Here is a 22,610-nt window from a genome sequence, read left to right on the forward strand (position 1 = left end):
TCTATTCAGAAACTATTTTGGGTACTGGCTATTTACAATTCTCTTTCATTACAACCTAAAGTGTTTTTGTTTATTGTAATACCAAGAGGTCTTAACAAGGTTATTTATAACTTTATCTGCATTATAATAGGATCCTATTAAATCAAAGACTGACTTCTAATGCTCCTTGAAATACCTTACCGTCATATATTAAGAATATTTGGCTCACTATGGAAAACCATGTGGAGGTTCCTCAAAAAACTAAAAATAGAGTTGCCATATGATCCAGCAATTTCACTCCTGGGCATATATCCAGACAAAACTATAATTCAAAAAGACACATGCACCCCAACATTCATTGCAGCACTATTTACAACAGGCAAGACATGGAAACAACCTAAACATCCATCAACAGATGAATGGATAGGAAGATGTGGTACATATATATAATGGAATACTACTCAGCCACAAAAAGAATGAAATAATGCCATTTGCAGCAACATGGATGGACCTAGAGATTATCATACTAAGTGAATTAAGTCAGAAAGAGAAAGATAAGTAGTGTATGATATCACTTATATGTGGAATCTAAAATATGACAGAATTGAACCTAGCTACGAAACAGAAACAGACTCACGAATATAGAGAATAGACTTGTGGTTGCCAAGGGGCAGGGAGTTGGGGGAGTGATGGAGTGGGAGGTTGGGATTAGCAGATGTAAGTTATTATATATAGAATGGATAAACAACAAGGTCCTACTGTGTAGCACACGGAACTATATTCAACATCCTATGATAAACTGTAATGGAAAAGAATAATAAAAAAATGTATATATATGTATAACTAAATCACTTTGCTGTACAGCAGACATTAACACAACACTGTGAGTCAATTATACTTTAATAAAAAATTTTTTTAAAATATTTGGCTCAGACATCAGACATTTTTCAATTCGAAAGGCTTATGAATTAAATGCCCAACATTATTACTTTCCTATGTGAACTATTTGAACATTTCTAGGATTATCTCACTAGGTTTATTCCTCAGATAGGTATTTTCTGAGGCTACGAAAGCTCAAGGTTCAATCCGCCTTATACGTAAATCTGATGATGATGGTGATAGTCTTAAATGTACTAGTAATTGAATGTTTACTATGTACCTGGTGTTGCTGTAAGTGCTTTGCTTATATTTACCTAGTTAACCCTCAAAACAACCTTAGGAAATATATGCTATTATAATCCCTAATTTTACAGCTGAGGAAACTGAACTAGGAGAAGTAAGGTAACAAGGTCACACAACGGTAAGCAGCAGGGCCAGGACTTAAATCCCATAGGTTTTGGCTTCAGAGTCCTTGTCCTTAACTACTTCCCTATAATGCTTTTTGTAACAGCCACGATTACCACCAGTTGGATCAACATAAAAAGGAGGCATTGATGATTTCTACAAAGTCAGACTCCAGATGGGAATCTCATATTTAGGATTACAACCCCCTTCCTAAAGTCTATTAAATATATATATTATATATATGGAGCATGAAGTGAGGTACTACTAGAGTTATCCAGATAGTAGTAGTATGGCACTGTCCCAAAGCAGCTAACATAAAGGGAAGTACAGGCAAAAAGTAATTTAACATTTCTATGATCTTTAAAAACTGATGACTCTCAAGATATTAGATAGTTTACACAGCAGGTATTCAAACTTTATACGTGTATCTGCTTTATTCTACTGTACAAAAAAGCAGCTATGTTCTCAAAATTAAGTACAAATTCTAAGAAAGGTAAGAGCCTAGAGTATCACTTGTCAAAGATTTTATGTATTTTTTAATGAACAGAATTGATCTGAGAAGAGTTTATCAAGAGTGCAATAATGATCTGTCCCTCTGTTTAAATAAATTTATCTTAAAATAATTTTTATTTAGTTGCAAGTAATCAAATCATGGTAGAACTACAGTCATTCCTTTGTGATATAATGTTTAGAGCTGCTTAGATTTTTCTCATTCAAGATCTGTAACGACAATGGATGATATATAAACCAACGTTCTCAAATAGAACATAAGGGATACAGTCTAGTTCATATTTCCAAGTTATAATGGGACAACTACGCTAAAAGAAAGGTCTAAATTGAACACATCTATATAAAAAAAGCATAAATATGTGACTGGTATAAATTTCAGAGGGTAGTCCAATTGTCTCTCAGGTTTTTAAATGGAGGTATCTATAACTCCTAAAAGGGGTAAGAAATCACTGAAATTCAGGCTTCCAAAGAATGAAAATCAATACATACAAATATTAACTGAGATAATAGGAAGGAAATTCAACTATTTAAAGATGTCTGAAGAGACAAATTGAATGCTTAAGCCTCTGTGAAAGAATTACTTAAATGGGAAGGAGCCAACCTTCATAACTTGTTTCTGCATTTCTACACTCTGTTCCCTGGGGGGAGGCTTGCTCAACTGTGGACAGTGCTATCCTATCAGGGAGCACTAGGAAATATGTGGGTCACGCCTCCTGCAACGCACAGCCTTACCCAGTCTTAAACGCCAATAAGTGACCTCACTGAAAAAAGTACTGCATGGGTTCTAGAATTATTCCAGAGAATGGGAAAAGAGGAGACACAGAGAACAAGATCAGCTATGAATTCTGGTCCTTCCTGTCTTGGTCAATTCTTTCACGTGTGATAAGTAACAGCAAGATTTCAGTTTTTCTGATAAATTACAAATAAAGTAAAAGTAAAAAAGTATGTGATGAAAATGACTAGCTTAGGGATTTTGCGTATGAAAGGAAGAACTTTTCTACTATGTAGGTAGAAAAGTTGTATGTAGGTATCTATAAGGCACAAATGTAGGACAGCCTAGAGAAAATCAGTAGGTAGATGGACTTCATGGTGCTATGAGACTAAGGAAGCAGGGTGTAGAAAAGATCAAGGCTTCTACTATTTAATTAATTTTGCAATTATCCTTTGTTCTTCTTATCTAACGTACTGAATAAAGGTGGAATCCCTGCTCTCAAGAAACACACAACCTAGTTGGTGAGACAGAGAAATGAAACACAGGTCTGATTAAGCAAATGATATGGTAGATATGAAGGTAAAGTACTTCTTGAATACAGGAATGGAGAGGGAACAGGGAAGGCTTCTTGGAGGAGGTGAAAAACGAAATGAGCCTTGAAGGAAGAAGTTTTTGATAAAAATGAGAAGGGGTAAGGAAAGGCATTTCAGGTTGACCGCCAGTATGAGCAAAGGCCCAGAAGAAGGAAATGTAATAGTCTCTTCAAGACGACTGAATGGTTCATGAGACTGTAAAAGTATGGCACAGGAGAGGGCTATGGTGGGAGATAAGCTCCCAAGGTAGGTCTAAACTGTTTTGGACTTTATTCCGAGGATATCACTAAAGGTTTCCCAATGGTAAAGGTAGTACAATCTCCTTTGGAATCTAGATGTACAGATCCAAAGGGCTACTTGACTATATCAAAATCTACATGACCAAAACCAAACACTGTGATCCTTCTCGAAACCTGGTTCTCTTACAGTATTCTATATCTCAGGGAAAGCATTACTATCCATCAGGTTACACAAGCCAAACCAAACCATGCCAAAGCTCAGGAATCATCCTTGACATCATCTGCCTTCTACCTATATCCAATCCAATACCAAGTCCTATGTATTTTACTTTCCAAATTTCTGTCAAATTATAATACTTCCCACCTACCTCTACTTATTTCTACCGTCAAAGCCTTAGGACAAAATCTTGTCCTCTCAGGACTTCCCTGGCGGTGCAGTGGTTAAGAATCTGCCTGCCAATGTAGGGGACACGTGTTCTAGCCCTGGTCAAGGAAGATCCCATATGCCGCGGAGCAACTAAGCCTGTGTGCCACAACTACTGAATCTGTGCTCTAAAGCCCGCAAGCCACAACCGCTGAGCCCGCACTCTAGAGCCCACGAGCCACAACTACTGAGCCTACATGCTGCTACTGAAGCCCGTGGGCCTAGAGCCCGTGCTCTGCAACAAGAGAAGCCCACGCACGGCAATGACAAGTAGCCCCTGCTGGTTGCAACTAGAGAAAGCCCGTGAGCAGCAACGAAGACCCAACACAGCCAGAAATAAATAAATAAATAATAAATTTATTTTAAAAAAAAGATTAAATTGAGGAACAGAAGAACTATTAAAAAAAAAATTTTGTCCCCTCTCTCCTGAATCACTCGCCCTGACTGATCTAGCTGCATTCATTTAGGCCCTCAATTAAACTAAAGAATTAAAAGAAGAAGAAAAAAAAGGAAATCCTAAATCACCCAATGCTTAAATTATTTTAGTAGCTTTCCACACTCTTAAAATATTAAGAATAAGAATGTGAACTTGGTCTATAACGTCCTATGTGATTGATTGGGCTCTGGACCTCTCTCTAGCTTCATCTTATAGCATGCTCCTCTCACTCTAGCCACACTGGCCTTTTTTAGACCCTGCTGCTCATCCTGTTTCTTCTCACTGTGGATGAAGAATTGTTGCTCACCATCTGCCTCTACAAGGATGAAGTCACTAGCCACCATAATCGCTGACCTTCAACACACCCTGAAAGGAGCCAGGGCAGAGATCAGGAATGAGGCACTCTGTGCTTCGGGAAAAACTGGCAGAACAGGGCTTCAGATCGTTAGATATTTTTCAGATTTTATGATCCCAATTTCTTGCATCTTCTCATATTTAGAAAAGCACTTAAATCATTAATGGAGGCATCTGCTCCTTGTGACTAGTGGCAACTTTCTGTCAACATGTGTGCTTGACTGCATGAATCCCCCTTCACCAAAATCACATATATACTGAACTCCCCACCTACCTCTTTGGAGTAGTTCCTCACAGCTATCTGAGAGGCTGTCTCCCAGGCTACAGTCCTCATTTTGCCCCAAATAAAACTTACTTCACAACTCTGACGTTGTACATTTTTTTTTCAGTCGACATCAGCATAGGGTCTTTACACATGTAATACTGCCTACTGTCATTTCTTCAACTCTCAGCCAGGCGTTATGCTAGGCGCTTTGGCATATATTGACAAAAAAATAAACTCTCTGCCTTCATGACACTTAGGGCTGAGTGGGGAAAAGTGGCGGAAACAGAAAAACGGGTAATCAAATAACATAAACTGTGAAAAGTGCTGCAAAGAAAAAGAACACAGTGCTGTGAGAAAAGGAATAATGTAAGGCCGAGAAACCTACTTTAGACTGGGAGGTCACAGAATAATTCTTTGAACAGGGGCATTTAAACTGAGTTCTCAAAGATAGAAAAGGAAGTTTTTACTTTAATTGGCCCACAAATGAAAAGATGTATTAATACTGTAGGTTTCATGTGCCAAGAAAATATAGAATTTGGAATTTTAACATAATCAAGATGAAAATACACAGTTAACCCAACAATTCAATAGAAGAAAAAAGATTTGTCTATTCACTGCTTCTTAGAACTCACTTGGTGAAAGGTTGAGACTGTGTTACCAAAAACTTAAGGAAGAAGCAGAAGGGTGATGAGAAAGGAAAAGGCCAGTAAACAAGGAGGGGGCCACCTGCCCAGTAACCTAATGGAGTATATGGATAGCTGTATTTACAAGGCTTATATAACCAGTGAGTCAGCAAAAAGCCAGGTGTCAATGGTTTTCTTCTGTGCCCCTCTAAGCAGCTAGAAAACTTGGCTCTCTCCACTGGTGAGAAGTGGGGGGGGCTCAAGGACAAGGTCTGAGGTAGGCTAATAAAACAGTCACCATACCATCCAGCAACACTTGCCTAAGAAAGGATGAGGAAAAGTAAACCTTCATGCTTAGAAAAACACAAGAAACAGGATCCAACTTAAGGCAGATTAGAGTAAGGTAGGATTTCACAAAACTAATGTGACTATTTCTTTAACTTGCAATAAAATGCTTATTAAAGATCCCCAAATCAAGACTCCAGAATCTGCTGAAAGCAAACCCTAGATTTTAAAGAGAAAATATCTTTACCTTTCTTGAGGTCCATAAGTATTTCAGGGCTACTTTCTACAACCATCTTTTCTCTAATAAACGTTAATATGTATTAATAATAACAGAAAAAGGCCTCATAATGATACAACTGGGCCTGGCAAAGAAAAATTGTACAAAATAAAACATAAAAGGGATTAAATCACAGTACAGGCAAAGAGATAAAGCACTAACAACCACTTGATAATGAACATCAATGCTAATAAATCTAAGATAAACACCCACCAATGCACAGCTATGAAAATAGCAGACTCCTCAACCTGCCTTCCTCCACCTCCATACTTATATTCTCAGCCTATTACTGTTCCAGCGGCAACAATTTAATAAGAGCAAGAAGACTTTATTTTTTCTTCTCCACTTCAGGCCATAGGGAAAGCTGGGGGGGGGGGAAAAAAGGAGCGGGGGTAATTATGACTGTTCAAAGAAGAGAAGGGATATCTTATTGTTAGCGTTCTTTGCTCTGGAAATTCCTAGCTTCTGCCTCTTCATGGATGTGGAGAAAACTTGATGATTATTTCTGAAGGTCACAAAACTGAATGACCAGAAATAATGGTTTCCTTTCAGCTCCCTTGGCTATCCCTTACCACCAAATGTGAATCTCTAAAATGTTTTAGTTATTGCTAACAGTCAATTCTATATAGCTGATACAGAAAAGTAAACCAAAAAAACAAGAAAAGATGGGGGGCAAGGTGGTGGAGACCCAAAACACAAGCAACACATTTATCTTACCAAAACCCCCTGTCAGGCAGTCTGCTGATTTTGCTTGCCACAAAGCTCATCCTTCATTTGTGCACTGCCAGAGCAAGCTTGGATCGTGCAAACAATCACAACCTCTTTTGGCTCTAAGCTCTTTCCATTTGTCCCAGCTTCCAAACTGCAGAGGAGCTGTGGCATAGTCTGTCAAGGCTGCACATACTTGGTTTCCGAGAATAACGCTGTAAATGAGGACAGCTACCACTGGGAATGCATTCCCCCGCCAACAGCCGGCCGAAATGAAGCTTCTAGTTGATCCCTGGGCTTCTCACCTTCACAGCTTCAGAGAAGTGCCTTTCACAGAACAGGCAGGTACAGCCACACCACATCAACATCCCTGCATAGCCAATCCTCCGCAGTGCCTTCCTCCGCCTTCATACAGTTCCGGTTCTGTCTCCTGCATCAACTCTTAGAGCTTTCTACATCTGGGAGCCAGGGAGGACTCTGCTGAATAAACAGAAAGCTTCTGCCAAACAAGCATCCGTGTGTGTATGTGTGTGTGCGTGTGTGTGTGTATGTGTATGCGCGCGCCTGGATGTGGGTGCAGTTTGCTAGAGCTGCTAATGCAAATGAATAGTTGAATAGTTTGAGAATGGAGATCACAGACAGTAGCTGCCTCTCTTCTCGAGCTGTGAGCATCTTTTATAAGAGACAAAAGCACCAAACTGGCTGAATTTAAAGCTACAGGACATTAATTCACCATCCACATTTGTATTTTCCTTTAAAACCAGATAAGGTTTAGAGAATAGCTTAAAGAAGGTTAAAAACATTCTAAATAGGATAACACTGTTTAGGTAGCTTGGTTCAATAAATACAAAGAGAAAACAATCTACTCATGTTTCGACAAAGGACTAAAAGATCGGCAGGACAAATTTCTATGCTTTTCTAATGTTTCTTCTCTTATTTTCATTTTAGGTTCACAAAGTCATTTAAATGAAAACTGAGCAAGAGAAAGACTTCAGAAAGACTTCTTGTGCAGAGCATGAGACCCTGAAGTCTTTTTCACTACGGAAAAAGGGAGAAAAAGCTTCTGAATGAAAAGCATTAAGGTCTCTGAAGTTTAAGCAACAGATTAAAACACAACAATCGTAAACCTGAGCTCAGCTTCTGTACCATCACATACTATTTATTCAATACCCACGATACTGCATGAAAGAACTGAATGTCTTGAAGAAACTGTTTCTGCACTGAAAAAGTCACTTTGGGATTTATCCTTAAACAACCTATTAGGTCTGAGCTTTATTTCTTCATTTATAAAAGTAGTTTTGGGAAATGCACACAGGAAGAATTTTAATGATTATAAAATATAGTGTAGCGTGTACAATGTATAATAGCTAGTAACATTTTTTTGAAGTTAACATGCACAAAGGTTAACATGAAGACAATTTGATATAGTACAGTATAGTCCTTTCTATGAGCCTAAAGCTGTGATCATTTCTATACTTAAATTTAAGTATGGGGCTGGAAGCTCAAGCCAGCACAGTACTGAGAGGTCAAAGAAGGTTCTTCTATCAGCATTCACCAGCTTCCTTAGCATTTTTCATTTAAAATCAGAGAAAGTACTCTGAATGGAATCCAAAGTATCTTGAATGAATTTGAAGAAAATTCTGGGTTAAAACCATGGCTCCAGAAATTCCTCTTTTATCTCTAGAGGCACAGAACTCAGACCTTGACTCTCCAGAACAAATTAATAAAGAATTTTATGACTTAATATAAGTTGTGTCTTCGCTTAAAAATTAGGTTATAAGGTTTCAACAGAGTAAATATTTGTTTCTACAAAAACAATAACAAAAAAACAAAAAAAAAAACCCCAATTCTGCACTGCTAGCATCAACATTAGCAGATGTTTGCTCAATTCTGTTTATTAGCATTTTAAATATACCTTCTTTTAAGACAATTATGTTCATTGTAGAAAACTTTGAAAACACGAGTGGGCGTAAAAGAAAGCAAAATTATGTGCAACCTCATCACTTAGAAAAAACCAAACCAAACATTTCTGTCATGAGCTCTTTTATTCTCTTTCCTTCCCACTGAGATCACTGAAGCAAGTGTTGAGACAAGGTGTCATAAGATCAAAACTGCCTTGACTGGATGAGCTGCCGTATGTAGAGAGCAGCCCTGAAGAGTTTCCTGGGTGTGTAAGACCTTGTGTGTAAGAAATGTTCACTGTGTATTTATATGAGAGTCATGATCTTACCTTACAAAAAATTATTCTCAAACAGTTTTTGAGGTTCCACCAAGATGCTAATGAATTTACCCAAGTTGTCAGAGAAGTACCCCTCACTGGCTGCCTTAGCCTGGGTACAAGTCTTCTTGGCTCCCAAAGAAAATCTCAACTGGCAATAGAACATTAATTTTGCTACTTTCTGGTTCTTTTGTTTTTTCTCTCTTGCTGATTTTGTTTATTTCTGCTTTATGATAAATTACTCCTCATTGATGGCAGCACAGAATGAGAATTTGATTTTAATAATTTGACCATGTGGTGGTCTCTTCAGAAAAGTGATACACAATAGATCTATTTTCTGTTGGGTAATAAACCAAAAGAGAATTCAGTTCGTTAGACTTTTCTTTTTGCCCATTTGTCTATATTGAGCTCAACTCAATTAAAAATGCTGTATATATTAGAAAGGGGAACAGCTCTTTGAGATCTGTACTGGTAAGGTTTTGTGCTTACTTTTGATTCATGGCTGAAGTTGTAGAACTGAAGCCATAGCTCTCTATGTGTCTGTGTCTGTAATTCAGAAAGATCTTGACTTCTTGTTGTGTAAGTATAAAATGTTTTCCTATTTTTAGAAGACATTAAAAATTAATTATAATAGCTCTTAAATTAAGGGGTTCTGTTCTCGTTGGTTTTATAGAGCTAAATAAGCACTTACGTATCAAATATTCTTAGAAGTCCAAGAAAACGAACTGAACATGTAATACTTCAAATATGTTAGACAAAGAAAAAAATCCTTCTTACAGAAACTACTAGTTCTGAAACATTAAAAAAATCCAAATTCATATAATTAAGTTAAATATTTTGCAAATCAAGACTAGATTTGTAAACAAAAAACAAAGAAAAAAGATTAATTTTGTCCAAGTATAATACTGCACACATTTTAATTTACTTGGGTTTGTTTTAATTCAGATTAAAATTAATCTGAACTTCCTAAATTTACTTATACAGGTTTACTGATCAAACAAGTTAATAGTATTCTTATATAATGTCTGATATTTAGAAAAATGAAAATTTGTGTTCATCTAAATTGAGTCGTAATACTGAATAACTTTTTTTTTTTTGCGGTACGCGGGTCTCTCACTGCTGTGGCCTCTCCCGTTGCGGAGCAACAGGCTCCGGACGCGCAGCCTCAGCGTCCATGGCTCACGGGCCCAGCTGCTCCGCGGCATGTGGGATCCTCCCGGACCGGGGCAAGAACCCGTATACCCCGCATCGGCAGGCGGACTCCCAACCACTGTGCCACCAGGGAAGCCCCCCTGGATAACTTTTTATATCAATAGCAATTATGTGTCAGCTTAAATACCTCCAAGATCTTATGGCAATTTAAAATCTTGGACTAATGTTAAATGAAGCTAATTAACAAATAATTCTTAGATGCTCAGATAAATTTCTAAGTAAATAGAACACTAAATGATGATTATTAAGCATAGTTTTCAGCTGATATACATTTGCTTCTTATTTCTATATGCTATTAGAGTGGCTATATCTTCAGGTCATATTACCAATCGGGTTCATTTTGCCACTTTAAGAAGGTGTAAGAGAAGTGTGGGGCTGTAGAAAATCTGTTATGTGTATTCAGGAGCCTTTCTGTTCTGCTAAAATCCTTGTGTGTGACAGGTATTTCTTATTATCCATTCCCTCCACCTAATCTTCTCTCTGAAATATGTTATAATTGATATAAGAGGTTCGAACTACGCTAGGAGCAACAGTACAAGGTGTAAAGTCCTTTTGTTTCTGAAGGAAAAAGAGCATTTTTGTCCCAAAGTAAAGTGGCAGTTTGTTCCAGAATTTGAAAGAAAGACAAGTCTTAGAAACTGAATTTGATTTGCCTTGGTTTATACTACTGGGATCTGAAAAGAAGATATGAAATATGTCCAAATTTTGCAAAATTCAATCAGTTTTGATGGGCTAGTTTCTTTGGCTTACTGATTAATGCCTTCATCTACAATATGAAAGATTATTCTTTATCTTCTGTGTAATTTGCCTAGATAGCAGAATAACTTTCTGGCCTTATGTTGGATTTACAATGTTCTTAATGATTAAAAAAACAAAACAAAACAACCAGAAAGAACAAAGGTTTTTTACTTGTGAAAGAGCCAAGTTCTTTAAAATTGCATTCCCTTACATGTTTATTATAATGTTTTATTGTCATTTTGATTAAATAACCAAGTACTGTTTCTCATCCATGCTCCTATCTTAATCAAGGGCCCAAATCTCTTTCAACAATTCTTTTGATTTGGCCTTCCCAAGACTGGCTCCTAAATATAGAAAAATGAAACTTTCAGGTTAACTGTTACACCTAAAACTATCTTTGAGTCTCATGGAAAGGAATGTACAAGGTACTCTACAAACTATTGCTACTCCAAAGAACAGACCCTTAGGTACATGTTTCTGAGCTGACATCACTTAGATAACTTTCAGGATTTACCAGTGGACTAGACCAGGATTTCCATGATGCTTTTCAGTCCAGAAGCAGATATTTCGTGAAAGCAGACTGCTGACCCAAGTTCCATTTGAGCAAGAACTAACTATACAGGACGGAATGAACTGATGAAGGAAATTTTATTGTGGTTTTTTGTTTAGAATACTGTTGATGTTCTCTTAATGTTCTATTTTTTGTGGCTACATGAGGAAGCCCTTTTACTTTCTTCTTAAACTATTTCTAACTCACATTTTAGTAGACTCTGCTTTTGTGATCTAAAATAAAACATTAAGTAGTATCTGATTTTCACTGAATCAACAGCATTCAGAAACTTACTGAGTTTTCCTTAACTTTTCATGGCAATACAGTTATTTGTATAGGATCAATACTAGTATCTTATCTCCTTTTTATTAGGATATAATTGGATTTTGTAACCATACATACCTGGAATGTCATATTTGAGAAAGATTCTCATTTAATCATACATGAAAAATCATATTAAGAATAGTTGACTTTATATATGGAGCCAATGTCTAAAAAGAAGCGCTCCCAGGAAAACCGACCTGATGCCTGATTTACAGGGTCCCTGGCTTAGCGGTGGTAAGGAAGGTCACTTACTTCCTAGCAAGCCTCAGCAAATGCTGGGGACCTAAAGATGAGATTAACTCATTCAAATTTATCAGCTCTGTAGATGAAATCTAGTCAGAGAGTTTCTTAGGTGTGGTTTCCTAACCTTGGGATAGTAAATAATAGAGGTGTTTAAAAGTCCAATCTAAGATTCTTTATGAAAACTTCCATACAGAAGTTAACCTTGTAGCCTTAGTAACTGCTCAAAACTGTATCACTGTGGATTTTCAAAGAAAACTCAAGGCTGTCTGTATGATTAATTAGCACTCTTAACGCATCTATATAAATAATCAGGTCAAACCTAAACAGACCAACTATTTTGCGATCAAGAAAAATCTTTGGAAATTATTTATGATCACAAGAGGGATGGGAGATTGTCAGCAGAAACTGTGAAAGACTAAAATGGTAAAAAATTTTACGTGCCCTTTCAAGGGAATATCTGGCGTTGTCTATTGGATATTTTGGAGTTATCTGATAGTATAAAGGTCTGCATCTTTGTCTCTGGCTAGGTTATTGTGAAACTCTGTAGAGACGGAAATTACCTTGTGGACAGCGCTGGTGATGAAATACAAATCAATTTTGTCTGGTAGAGAATATAAATTTCCATAAGTCTAATTCTCATTTTAATATCTTACTGGCTCCTAATAATTGGTTAATTAGTGAGTTAAATACAATCTTTGACATATGTTCATTTTGTATAAGAGTCATAATTTTACCTTTGAAAATAACCTTTAACATTTGGGTCCTTAGTTTTTATTAATATTTTGTAAAGCATCTAATTAAAAAGCAATTGTTTAATTCTGCCTGTTTTAATAAGGATCTTACAAAAGAGCTAAGAACTATTTTTAAGAGTTCTAAGAACAAAAAAACAAAGAAGAATATGTAATAGAGCACTTTTGTGGCCCTCAAAGCCTAAAATATTTACTATCTGGCCCTTTACAAAGAAAAAAAAAAGGTTGCTAACCCTTGCTTTAGATCAAAGTTATAGCATCTCAATTGGCATAGATATTTTAATAAGTGTGATCACTTGACAAACTACAAGACACCGAGGATTTAGCAGTAAAGTTAAGTTAGGACCCAGACTGAGAAAATAGGCTCCTTTACTAAATACCACCCAAAGATATATCAGGGATATTTTAACGATAACACAAAAAGTTTCCTTTACAAACAACTAAAAACGTTTAAGTGTTACTTTATAAAGAAACTGTTTAATACTATTTTTTCATTGAGTAGTTTTCAGACTTCTCAATACTGATTAAAGTTTACTGAACATGCCTTCAGATGGAAACAAAGCTGAACACAGGTTTCACTAGAATCTAGTTTTTGAAATAATTTTACACATTGCTGTATAAATAAAACAATCTGGACAATAACAAAACAAAAATAATAACAAAAAACCCTACTAAATTCAGAATTATATCTAACAAGAAAATATTTTTTCCCTCAGTAATACAAACCTACAATAGTATCCTTATGGTGTTCAACACTGTTGAGTATTGCAGGGGGGATGCTGAAAATTTCATAAGGAAATAGATTTTATCCTTCCAAAATTCCTGGGGAAAAGATGTCTTTTAAAAACCTCTTTGTTACACAACATTTCAAATATATATAAAAGTAGAGAGGATAATGAATTTTATGCATTCTTTATCCAGCTTCAATTATTAATTCATGGCCGGTACTTCCTCCCTCCCTTGCAATTATTTGGAAGCAAATCCCAGACAAAAGATACTCCTTATGAAAACCAAGACTAATTCCAGAGGCTTTTCTATATTATTAAAACCTACCTCAGCTGTCAGACCTCATGGATACTACTTTATTTTTTGGATAAAATGCCTAATGTTCTCCTTCTCTTTCACGCTTTACTATATTTTATTCATGAAGGATCCACTGGGGAAAAAAGTCCGAAGACCAAGGAACTTGTTCTGTTTCTACAGAATGACCTTCTTGATGTTGATGCCTGATGACTGGCTGGATAAATTTTTCCAAAAGTGGCAAAAGATGGGGAAAAGTAAAGTTGAATCAAGGAAGAAAAATGATAAATCTAATAAATCAATTACTATCTGTACTTGTAGAAAGCAGAGAACAGATCTGCAAGGAAGGCACTGAAGTTAAAACCTGTCGCATCAGCTGGCTGTGCATTCCTCAAGGAGTCTCTTCTCTTGCCCTCCTCCAGCTGGCAACCAGTTCAGCTAAAAAGTCCCTAACTGTATTAACCTCCCACTGGGATTCAATAAGAGGTAGCTTTTGACTTCAGCGGCTTTCTTTATGAAAAAGTAAGCCCCCATAACCAGCCAGTGGGTGGGGGAGCAGAAAAATGACAAAGCGAGGACCTGTAAAGGAGTTTAAACTCTTTTGAGATTAGTATAGTCATATGAACCTCTAAATAAGGCAAGTACTTTATTTTACTCCTTAAAACCAATTAGTTCAGAAAGGAGAGCAACAGAAGCTTTTGCTTAGTGCCAAAGCCAATACCAGAATTATGAGGTTTTAGGAAGGAAGAATAGAGGCACTGACCTTCTTTAGAAATTAGTTAAATTACCTGCCTTCATATTCGAGACAATTAACTGAAGAAGTACAATAAGCAGTGAACGTTGCTTATTTAGGCTCTGCCTACCTCAAAGGAATCATGTACCACCTAAGGGGCTCAAAGGTGTTGGGGAGCTATCTCACATCTGTAAAGTACCATAAAGCCCTGATGGGAATATCAGCCTCCAATCAAGGAAGGGCCAGGTAACCCCCAAGCACCACCTGCAAAGCAAGTACAGAATTATACAGCAATTTGTGTCATAAGATGAAATGGTATATTAAAATAGTATCTGTGATGTCATGAGACATAGTATAGAACAGTGGTCTCCAACCTGAGGTGTGTAAAAGGGTCAAGCTGTTTTCCAGATTTCCAAGGGCCCAATAGAAAGTGTACATTCACCCATAATGAAGTCGTATATGCAGATTAAAATGACAAATATTTAATTTTATCTGGAATTTTAAGTACTCCAGGTGGTATCATTATACTGGTGCTGCTCAAAAATGCTGACTGGCTCTTAGTTCCTAATTACTTTTCTTTTTTTCAGGAAAAATAATATGTGTTGTTTGTAAACAAACATTTTCAAAATAGCAGGCTTATGAGGAAGAAAAAATATAGCCTTTAGTGGGACCAGGTTGATTTCAGTTTTCTAAGTGAGGTCATACCTTCAGTGTTTTTCAAAGAAGTTTTTTCTTTATTGAGGTAATATATACAAAACACAAAATTTACCATTTCAACCATTTTTAAGTGTACAATTTAATGACATTAAGTACATTCACAATGTTGTGGAACCACTGCCATTATCTATTTCCAGAAATTTTTCAATCATCCAAAACTGAAACTCTGTACTCAGTAAGCAGTAATTCCCCATCTCCTCTAGTCCCAGATCATACCTTCAATGTTAAAAAAAAAAAAAAGGGCATGACATGATACTATACATAGAAAAGCCTAAAGATGCCACCAGAAAACTACTAGAGCTAATCAATGAACTTGGTAAAGTTGCAGGATACAAAATTAATACACAGAAATCTCTTGCATTCCTATACACTAACAACGAAAGGGCAGAAAGAGAAATTAAGGAAACAATCCCATTTACCGTTGCAACAAAAAGAATAAAATACTCAGGAATAAACCTACCTAAGGAGGCAAAAGACCTGTACACAGAAAACTGTAAAATACTGATGAAAGAAATCAAAGATGACACAAACAGATGGAGAGATACACCATGCTCTTGGATTGGAAGAATCAATATTGTCAAAATGACTATACTACCCAAAGCAATCTACAGATTCAATGCAATCCCTATCAAATTACCAATGGCATTTTTCACAGAACTAGAACAGAAAATTTTACAATTTCTTTGGAAACACAAAAGACCCTGAATAGCCAAAGTGATCCTGAGAAAGAAAAACAGAGCTGCAGGAATCAGGCTCCCTGACTTCAGACTATACTACAACGCTACAGTAATCAAGACAGTATGGTACTGGCACAAAAACAAATACAGATTAATGGAACAGGATAGAAAGCCCAGAGATAAACCCACACACCTATGGTCATCTAATCTACAACAAAGAAGGCAAAAATATACAATGGAGAAAAGACAGCCTCTTCAATAAGTGGTGCCGGGAAAACTGGATAGCTACATGTAAAAGAATGAGATTAGAACACTCCCTAACACCATACACAAAAATAAACTCAAAATGAATTAAAGACCTAAATGTAAGGCCAGACACTAGAAACATAGGCAGAACACTCTATGACATAAATCATAGCAAGATCCTTTTTGACCCACCTCCTAGAGAAAGGGAAATAAAAACAAAAATAAACACATGGGACCTAATGAATCTTAAAAGCTTTTGCACAGCAAAGGAAACCATAAACAAGACCAAAAGACAACCCTCAGAATGGGAGAAAATATTTGCAAATGAAACAACAGACAAAGGATTAATCTCCAAAATATACAAGCAGCTCATGCAGCTCAAAATCAAAAAAACAAACAACCCAATCCAAAAATGGGCAGAAGACCTAAACAGACATTTCTCCAAAGAAGATATACAGATGGCCAACAAACACATGAAAAGATGCTCAACAACACTATTAGAGAAATGCAAATCAAAAGTACAATGAGGCATCTCCTCACACCGGTCAGAATGGCCATCTTCAAAAAAATCTACAAACAATACGCTGGAGATAGTGTGGAGAAAAGGGAACCCTCATACACTGTTGGTGGGAATGTAAATTGATACAGCCACTATGGAAAAGAATATGGAGGTTCCTTAAAAGCTAAACACAGAACTACCATATGACCCAACAATCCCACTCCTGGGCATATACCCAGAGAAAACCGTAATTCAAAAAACCACATGCACCCCAATGTTCATAGCAGCACTACTTACAATAGGCAGGACATGGAAGCAACCTAAATGTCCATCAACAGAGGAATGGATAAAGAAGATGTGGTACATATATACAATGGAATATTACTCAGCCATAAAAAGAATGAAATTGGGTCATTTGTAGAGACATGGATGGCCTTAGAGAGTGTCATACAGAGTGAAGTAAGTCAGAAAGAGAAAAGCAAATATTGTATAATAATGCATATATGTGGAATCTAGAGATGATCTTATCGGCAAAGCAGAAATAGAGACATAGATGTAGGGAACAAACGTACAGATACCAAGGGGGAAAGGGGTGGGGTGGGAGGAACTGGGAATGCACTGTGGTAACCTAAATGGGAAGGAAGTCCAAAAGGGAAGGGATATCTGTATGTATATGGCTGATTCATTTTGTTGCACAGTGGAGACTAACACAACATTGTAAAGCAACCATATTCCAATAAAAGTTAATAAAAAAGGCAAAATAAAACAACTCAAATTTCAGAAGTATATGGTAAACCATTAGAATATGTTCAAGCATATTCTATGTCTGAGAAACTACCACTTGGAGGAAATACGTAGGTAATGCTATATTGTTTTAGAAAATGTTATTCGCCACAGTAAGGAGCTGTTTTCTTGCTATGCTCCATGAATGTCAGATCTACATAAGCTATCTACTGAAAATCCTTACTTAATATCTATTTTATACCTTCCAATCACAGGTGAAGAACAGACCATACTGGGCTCTCAGGAATAAAAAAAAAAAACATTTTTCACATTCTCAGAAAATATAAAAATTGCTAAAAGAGCAAGAAAATGGCTTTTGAGGGCTAGTTCAAGTCCATGTGAGAAGAACAAGGATTGACTCAATTTATTCTTTCCAAAATCTTACTAGCCATAGATGGCTTCGGCAGGGGAAGATATGAAGCTATTACATTTTTAAATAACCTGGCTTCATTGTTCTTTGTTGTTTAATTTCCCACTAAACTGCATACAGCCCTAGTGGTTCCAAATATTCTTTAAGAATAGCAAAATAAAAATATAACCAAGAAGGAGTAGGAAGCAAGTTGAAGACACGTATGCTCTTAACTGGCTACTTATGGGAATATAATGCTTTCCAAACTTCTTAAAGTTTGTTATAAAAAAACAATTTAAGGGCCAATTTCTCATTCCTTTGCCCTTTCTCTTGAGATACCATCACATTATAGTATTCCATTGTTTCATGTCATTAAGCTTAGACAACAGGCCTTATTATATTAGTAAGATGCGGTTGGAAGGCTGCTGGTCTGCAGAAGAGATGGAGTTGAGTCCTTGCTTTGCTATCCATCAGTTTTGGAACTTGTGTGATTTATGGAGCTTAAAATGAATCGAGGTTTAGTACCTAAGAAAGAGGACTAGAGCTTGCAAGGTTGAGGTTGAAAAACTAGAGAAAGCATAAATAGGATAATTGAAGACAACACATGAATTGTCAAAGGAAAATTCAAAGACAATAAATATAATATTTAGCTATTTACACCAGAACATATACTTAATAAATACTATTAAATATTTATTAAATGAAGGAATAAATGAGTAAGTAAAACTCTGGGAATAGTTAAAATTTAGGACAAAAGACAAAGATAAATTTTACTCTGTTGCAGATTAAATGATCTCAGAGTAAATATTCACCTGTCTCCTGTTTTTTCCTGAGACATTATGTCTTAACGCATTCTGCCATCTACTTTGGTAGTTTTAACCTGAGAAGTCAAAAGCTTGAAGAGAGGTGAGAAACTAGAGGTGTTCTTAGTGAAACATGATAAGGATTGGAGTAAAGTAGTGGCAGAGGAAATGTGAAAGAAAGGCCTAGTGATTCTTCTGAAGAAGGAACCAATAGGATTTGTTGACTACATATTAGAGATGAAAGAGAAGAATGAATAAAGATGAGGCCCCTATACGGGAAAAGAATCTAAAAAAGAGTGGATATACGTATATGTATAACTGACTCACTTTGCTGTACACCTGAAACTAACACAACATTGTAAATCAACTATACTCCAATAAAAATTTTTTTTAAAGTTAAAAAAAAAAAAAGATGAGGCCCAAATTTCCAGTCTAAGAAAGTGATGACGCAATAGGGAAGATGAAAAACAGGGTTAGTTTTAGGAAGGACAATTATGAATTCAAATTTAGATATTTTGAATTGCAATAAGGAAAAGATAATCATTTAGAAATGGTTAGAAAGAAAGTGAAGCTGGTATTCTGATCCAAAGAAAAGGATCTCCTAGACATACTTCTATTAACTAGTGTCAACATTTAATGTAAGATGACAAATATGAAGCCAAATATTTACATGTTCTTTGGCCCAAGTGTGCTTACATTAAATAGCAACAGCGTATAAGGGAACAAGTCTTGCTAAGGTCAAAGCAACTAACTTCTAAATTCCAAACTCACATCAGGTTTATAGTAGTCAAAGTGGCTGAATGAGAATCTGTACTGTTCCTGAAAATATCACAAGCACAGGTTCACTAAGCTGAAGCTAGGAAACAACTCACTCCAATAAACTCACTTCAGTGAACTGCAATCAATGTATATACAATAGATATATACACAGCAATAGTATACTTATGATTATAATCACAGAGGGGAAAAGGAAGAAGACAAGGAAGATAACGCACACCTTCTACTGGCGTCAATAAATATGTTCTAATATAAAAAGTATAGCGAATTAATGTCCCTTCAGATGCTAACTCATTTATTATATTAAAAAAATCTTAAACTGATGTAGAGTTGATTTACAATGTTGTGTTAACTTATGGTGTACAGCAAAGTGATTCAGTTATATATACTTTTTCATATTCTATTCTATTATGGTTTATTTCAGGATATTGAATACACTTTCCTGTGCTATACAGTAGAACCTTGCTGTTTATCTATTTTATATATCGTAGTTTGTATCTGCTAATCCCTAACTCCTAATTTATCCCCACCCCCACCCCCTTTCCCCCTGGTAACCATAAGTTTCTTTTCTATGTCTGTGAGTCTGTTTCTGTTTTGTAAATAAGTTCATTTGTGTCACAGTTTAGATTCCACATATAAGTGATATCATATGGTATTTGTCTTTCTTTTTGTCTTACTTCACTTAGTATGATCATCTCTAGGCCCATCTACATTGTTGCAAATGACATTATTTCCTTTTTTATTGCTGAGTAGTATTCACATTGTGTATCTATGCCACATCTTCTTTATAAATTCATCTGTCAATGGACATTTAGGTTGCTTCCATGTCTTGGCTATTGTAAATAGTGCTGGTATGAACACTGGGGTGCATGTACCTTTCCAAATTAGAGTTTTTTCTGGAAATGTGACCAGGAGTGCAATCGTATGACAACTCTATTTTTTTAATTAATTAATTAATTTATGGCTGCATTGGGTCTTCGTTTCTGCGTGTGGGCTTTCTCTAGTTGCAGTGAGTGGGGGCTGCTCTTCGTTGTGGTGCACGGGCTTCTCATTGTGGTAGCTTCTCTTGTTGCGGAGCACGGGCTCCAGGCACGCAGGCTTCAGTAGTTGTGGCGTGCGGGCTCAGTAGTAGTGGCTTGTGGGCTCTAGAGTGCAGATTCAGTAGTTGTGGCACACGGGCTTAGTTGCTCCGCGGCACGTGGGATCTTCCCCGACCAGGGCTAGAACCCGTGTCCCCTGCATTGACAGGCAGATTCTTAACCACTGCACCACCAGGGAAGTCCAGCAACTCTCTTTTTAATTTTTTAAGGAACCTCCATACTGTTTTCCATAGTGGCTGCACCAATTTACATTCCTGTCAACAGTGTAGAAGAGTTCCCTTTTCTGCACACCCTCTCCAGCACTTGTTATTTGTAGACTTATAATGATGGCCATTCTGACTGGTGTGAGGTGGTACCTCATCATAGTTTTGATTTGCATTTCTCTAATAACTAGCGATGTTGAGCACTTTAGATACTAATTTAGACATCAATGTTTCCTCAGAAAAATATCTTAGATGAAAAAGAGGGAATGGCACCAAATAAGTGCTGTGACAAGAGCACCAGGGTGCTAACAGCATACTGCTACCCCTAATACCTGTACTGCTGGGGTTCTCCCTTTCCAGTGAGAAAAGAAGAGGGAAAGGCAGAGGGAGATGAAATATGCCGGGGGCTCTGCTTCCAACCAGGGTTACTCCTGACATTTTGGCCATTATGTCATCCATGGGCTCTATTCACTAAAGCCAGAATCACTCCCCTCTCCACATCTTTGCGACAACCAAAATACCCTCTCACATTTCCAAAAGCTAGGGTGGGCAGTGGGGTGGAGAGGTGGAGGTGGGGTAGGAGTTGATAAGTTCCTGGACACCTGAACTTTACAATTCAAGAATTTTCATGAAATATGGTTCATTCATTAAATATCTATAAGCCTTCAATCTTGATTTTACTTGTCAGAATCCAGTAATAAATGCCATCATGTTCACTGGCCTGATTTCCTTAGGCTCAACCTATTTGAAATACTTCCAAAAAAAAAAATCTAATATAGCAATAAAATGATGTATTCGCAGAAGAGAGAGGAAACCCTGTTCCGAGGTTTCTGTATTCCGTTAGACTACACGTAGGTTTGCTACAGTATTTGAATGGGTTAATTAACACAGGCTATCACTAAACTCTGTAATTTCACTACGGTAACAGTGAAATAAGGACTTACAGCTGCAGGTCAACAACCTGGGGTCCCAGTGAAACTACTCATAAAGTAAGGCTCCCTAAAAGTTATGAGGTCAATTTATTTATAATTACATAAAAGAAGGGGGATACATATGGTGGGGCCTACATTTGCTTCTGGTTCTCCAGGACCAGGCAGACAATGTAGGCTCAATAAATGTCTGCTGAATGAATCCATAAGAAATAAGAATATAAATCATATCACCTCAAATACATGCTTATGCTATTTAAATCTACAGATAGTTGTGGCTGGTTTCTGAATTGGAATCTTCCATTTTTTTGCATTCAATGTTTTACAGAGCCACCTCTGATTGCTAGACAGTGTTTGCCTATGAATTAATTTTAGTCCTCTAAGGACTGAGTTAGTTTCTGATATTCTACAACCACATAAAAGGTAGAGTTACAATTTTTTTTCTCCACAGAATTCCAAGCCAGAGTTGTAACAGACCGTAAAAGATAGTTTACCCCATGATTAAGTGAAAGCATCCACAATTAAAATGAGGAGACAAATTTCTCACATAAGACTAAGAAGCAATAAATATGGAAGACCTCTGTTTCCAAGCCATTATTTAGAAAATCAATATGGAACTGCCTCTAGTTTGTTCTTGACTTTGGCAGTCACTCAGGAGAAAAACATTTTCTATCTTCCCATGAATATTTTCTGACAAAATTACCTCTATCTCCTAATGATTTGATAAAAATTAATTTTCAAAACATTTTAAAGTTAAAATTAACTTTAAAGTTTAGATGATTGCTAAGGCTTCATAGGGTATTATAGAATTTGTAGACAATTAGTCTAGGGAGCTGGAAAGGAAAAGTCCTAATTAAAATTCCTAATAACTTCGTGCTGTCTCTCCTGCACGTTAAGGGGAAAACTTTAATAAGACAAATTTGCCCATGATCAACTGACAACAAATGTTCTTTGTTCTTAGTGGCTCCTTGTAAACAAAACTGAGATGGGGATATTGTTAAGCATCTCTCTTATTCTTTTCAACTACTGGGAACTCTGTTTTCTCTCAGGG

The 22,610-nt window shown here is 36.6% G+C and overlaps 1 protein-coding gene across 3 annotated transcripts in view; it reads right to left on the reverse strand.

The window, feature by feature from the left end:
• Positions 1-22,610, reverse strand: part of TMCC1 (transmembrane and coiled-coil domain family 1) — a gene marked incomplete at its 5' end in the record, with an annotated part of 220,993 nt that overhangs the window by 35,453 nt on the left and 162,930 nt on the right. Inside the window, one exon of one of the 3 annotated variants that reach the window (XM_079933888.1) lies at positions 6,995-7,051. The exons of the other annotated variants lie outside the window; for them this stretch is intronic. Within the exon in view, the coding sequence (XP_079790014.1) occupies positions 6,995-7,051 (57 nt within the window). Of the gene's footprint in view, positions 1-6,994; positions 7,052-22,610 lie in introns of those variants that run through there. 3 annotated transcript variants of the gene reach the window in all.

Source organism: Stenella coeruleoalba, assembly GCF_951394435.1.
Source record: "Stenella coeruleoalba genome assembly, chromosome: 10".
NCBI classification, from domain to species: domain Eukaryota; kingdom Metazoa; phylum Chordata; class Mammalia; order Artiodactyla; family Delphinidae; genus Stenella; species Stenella coeruleoalba.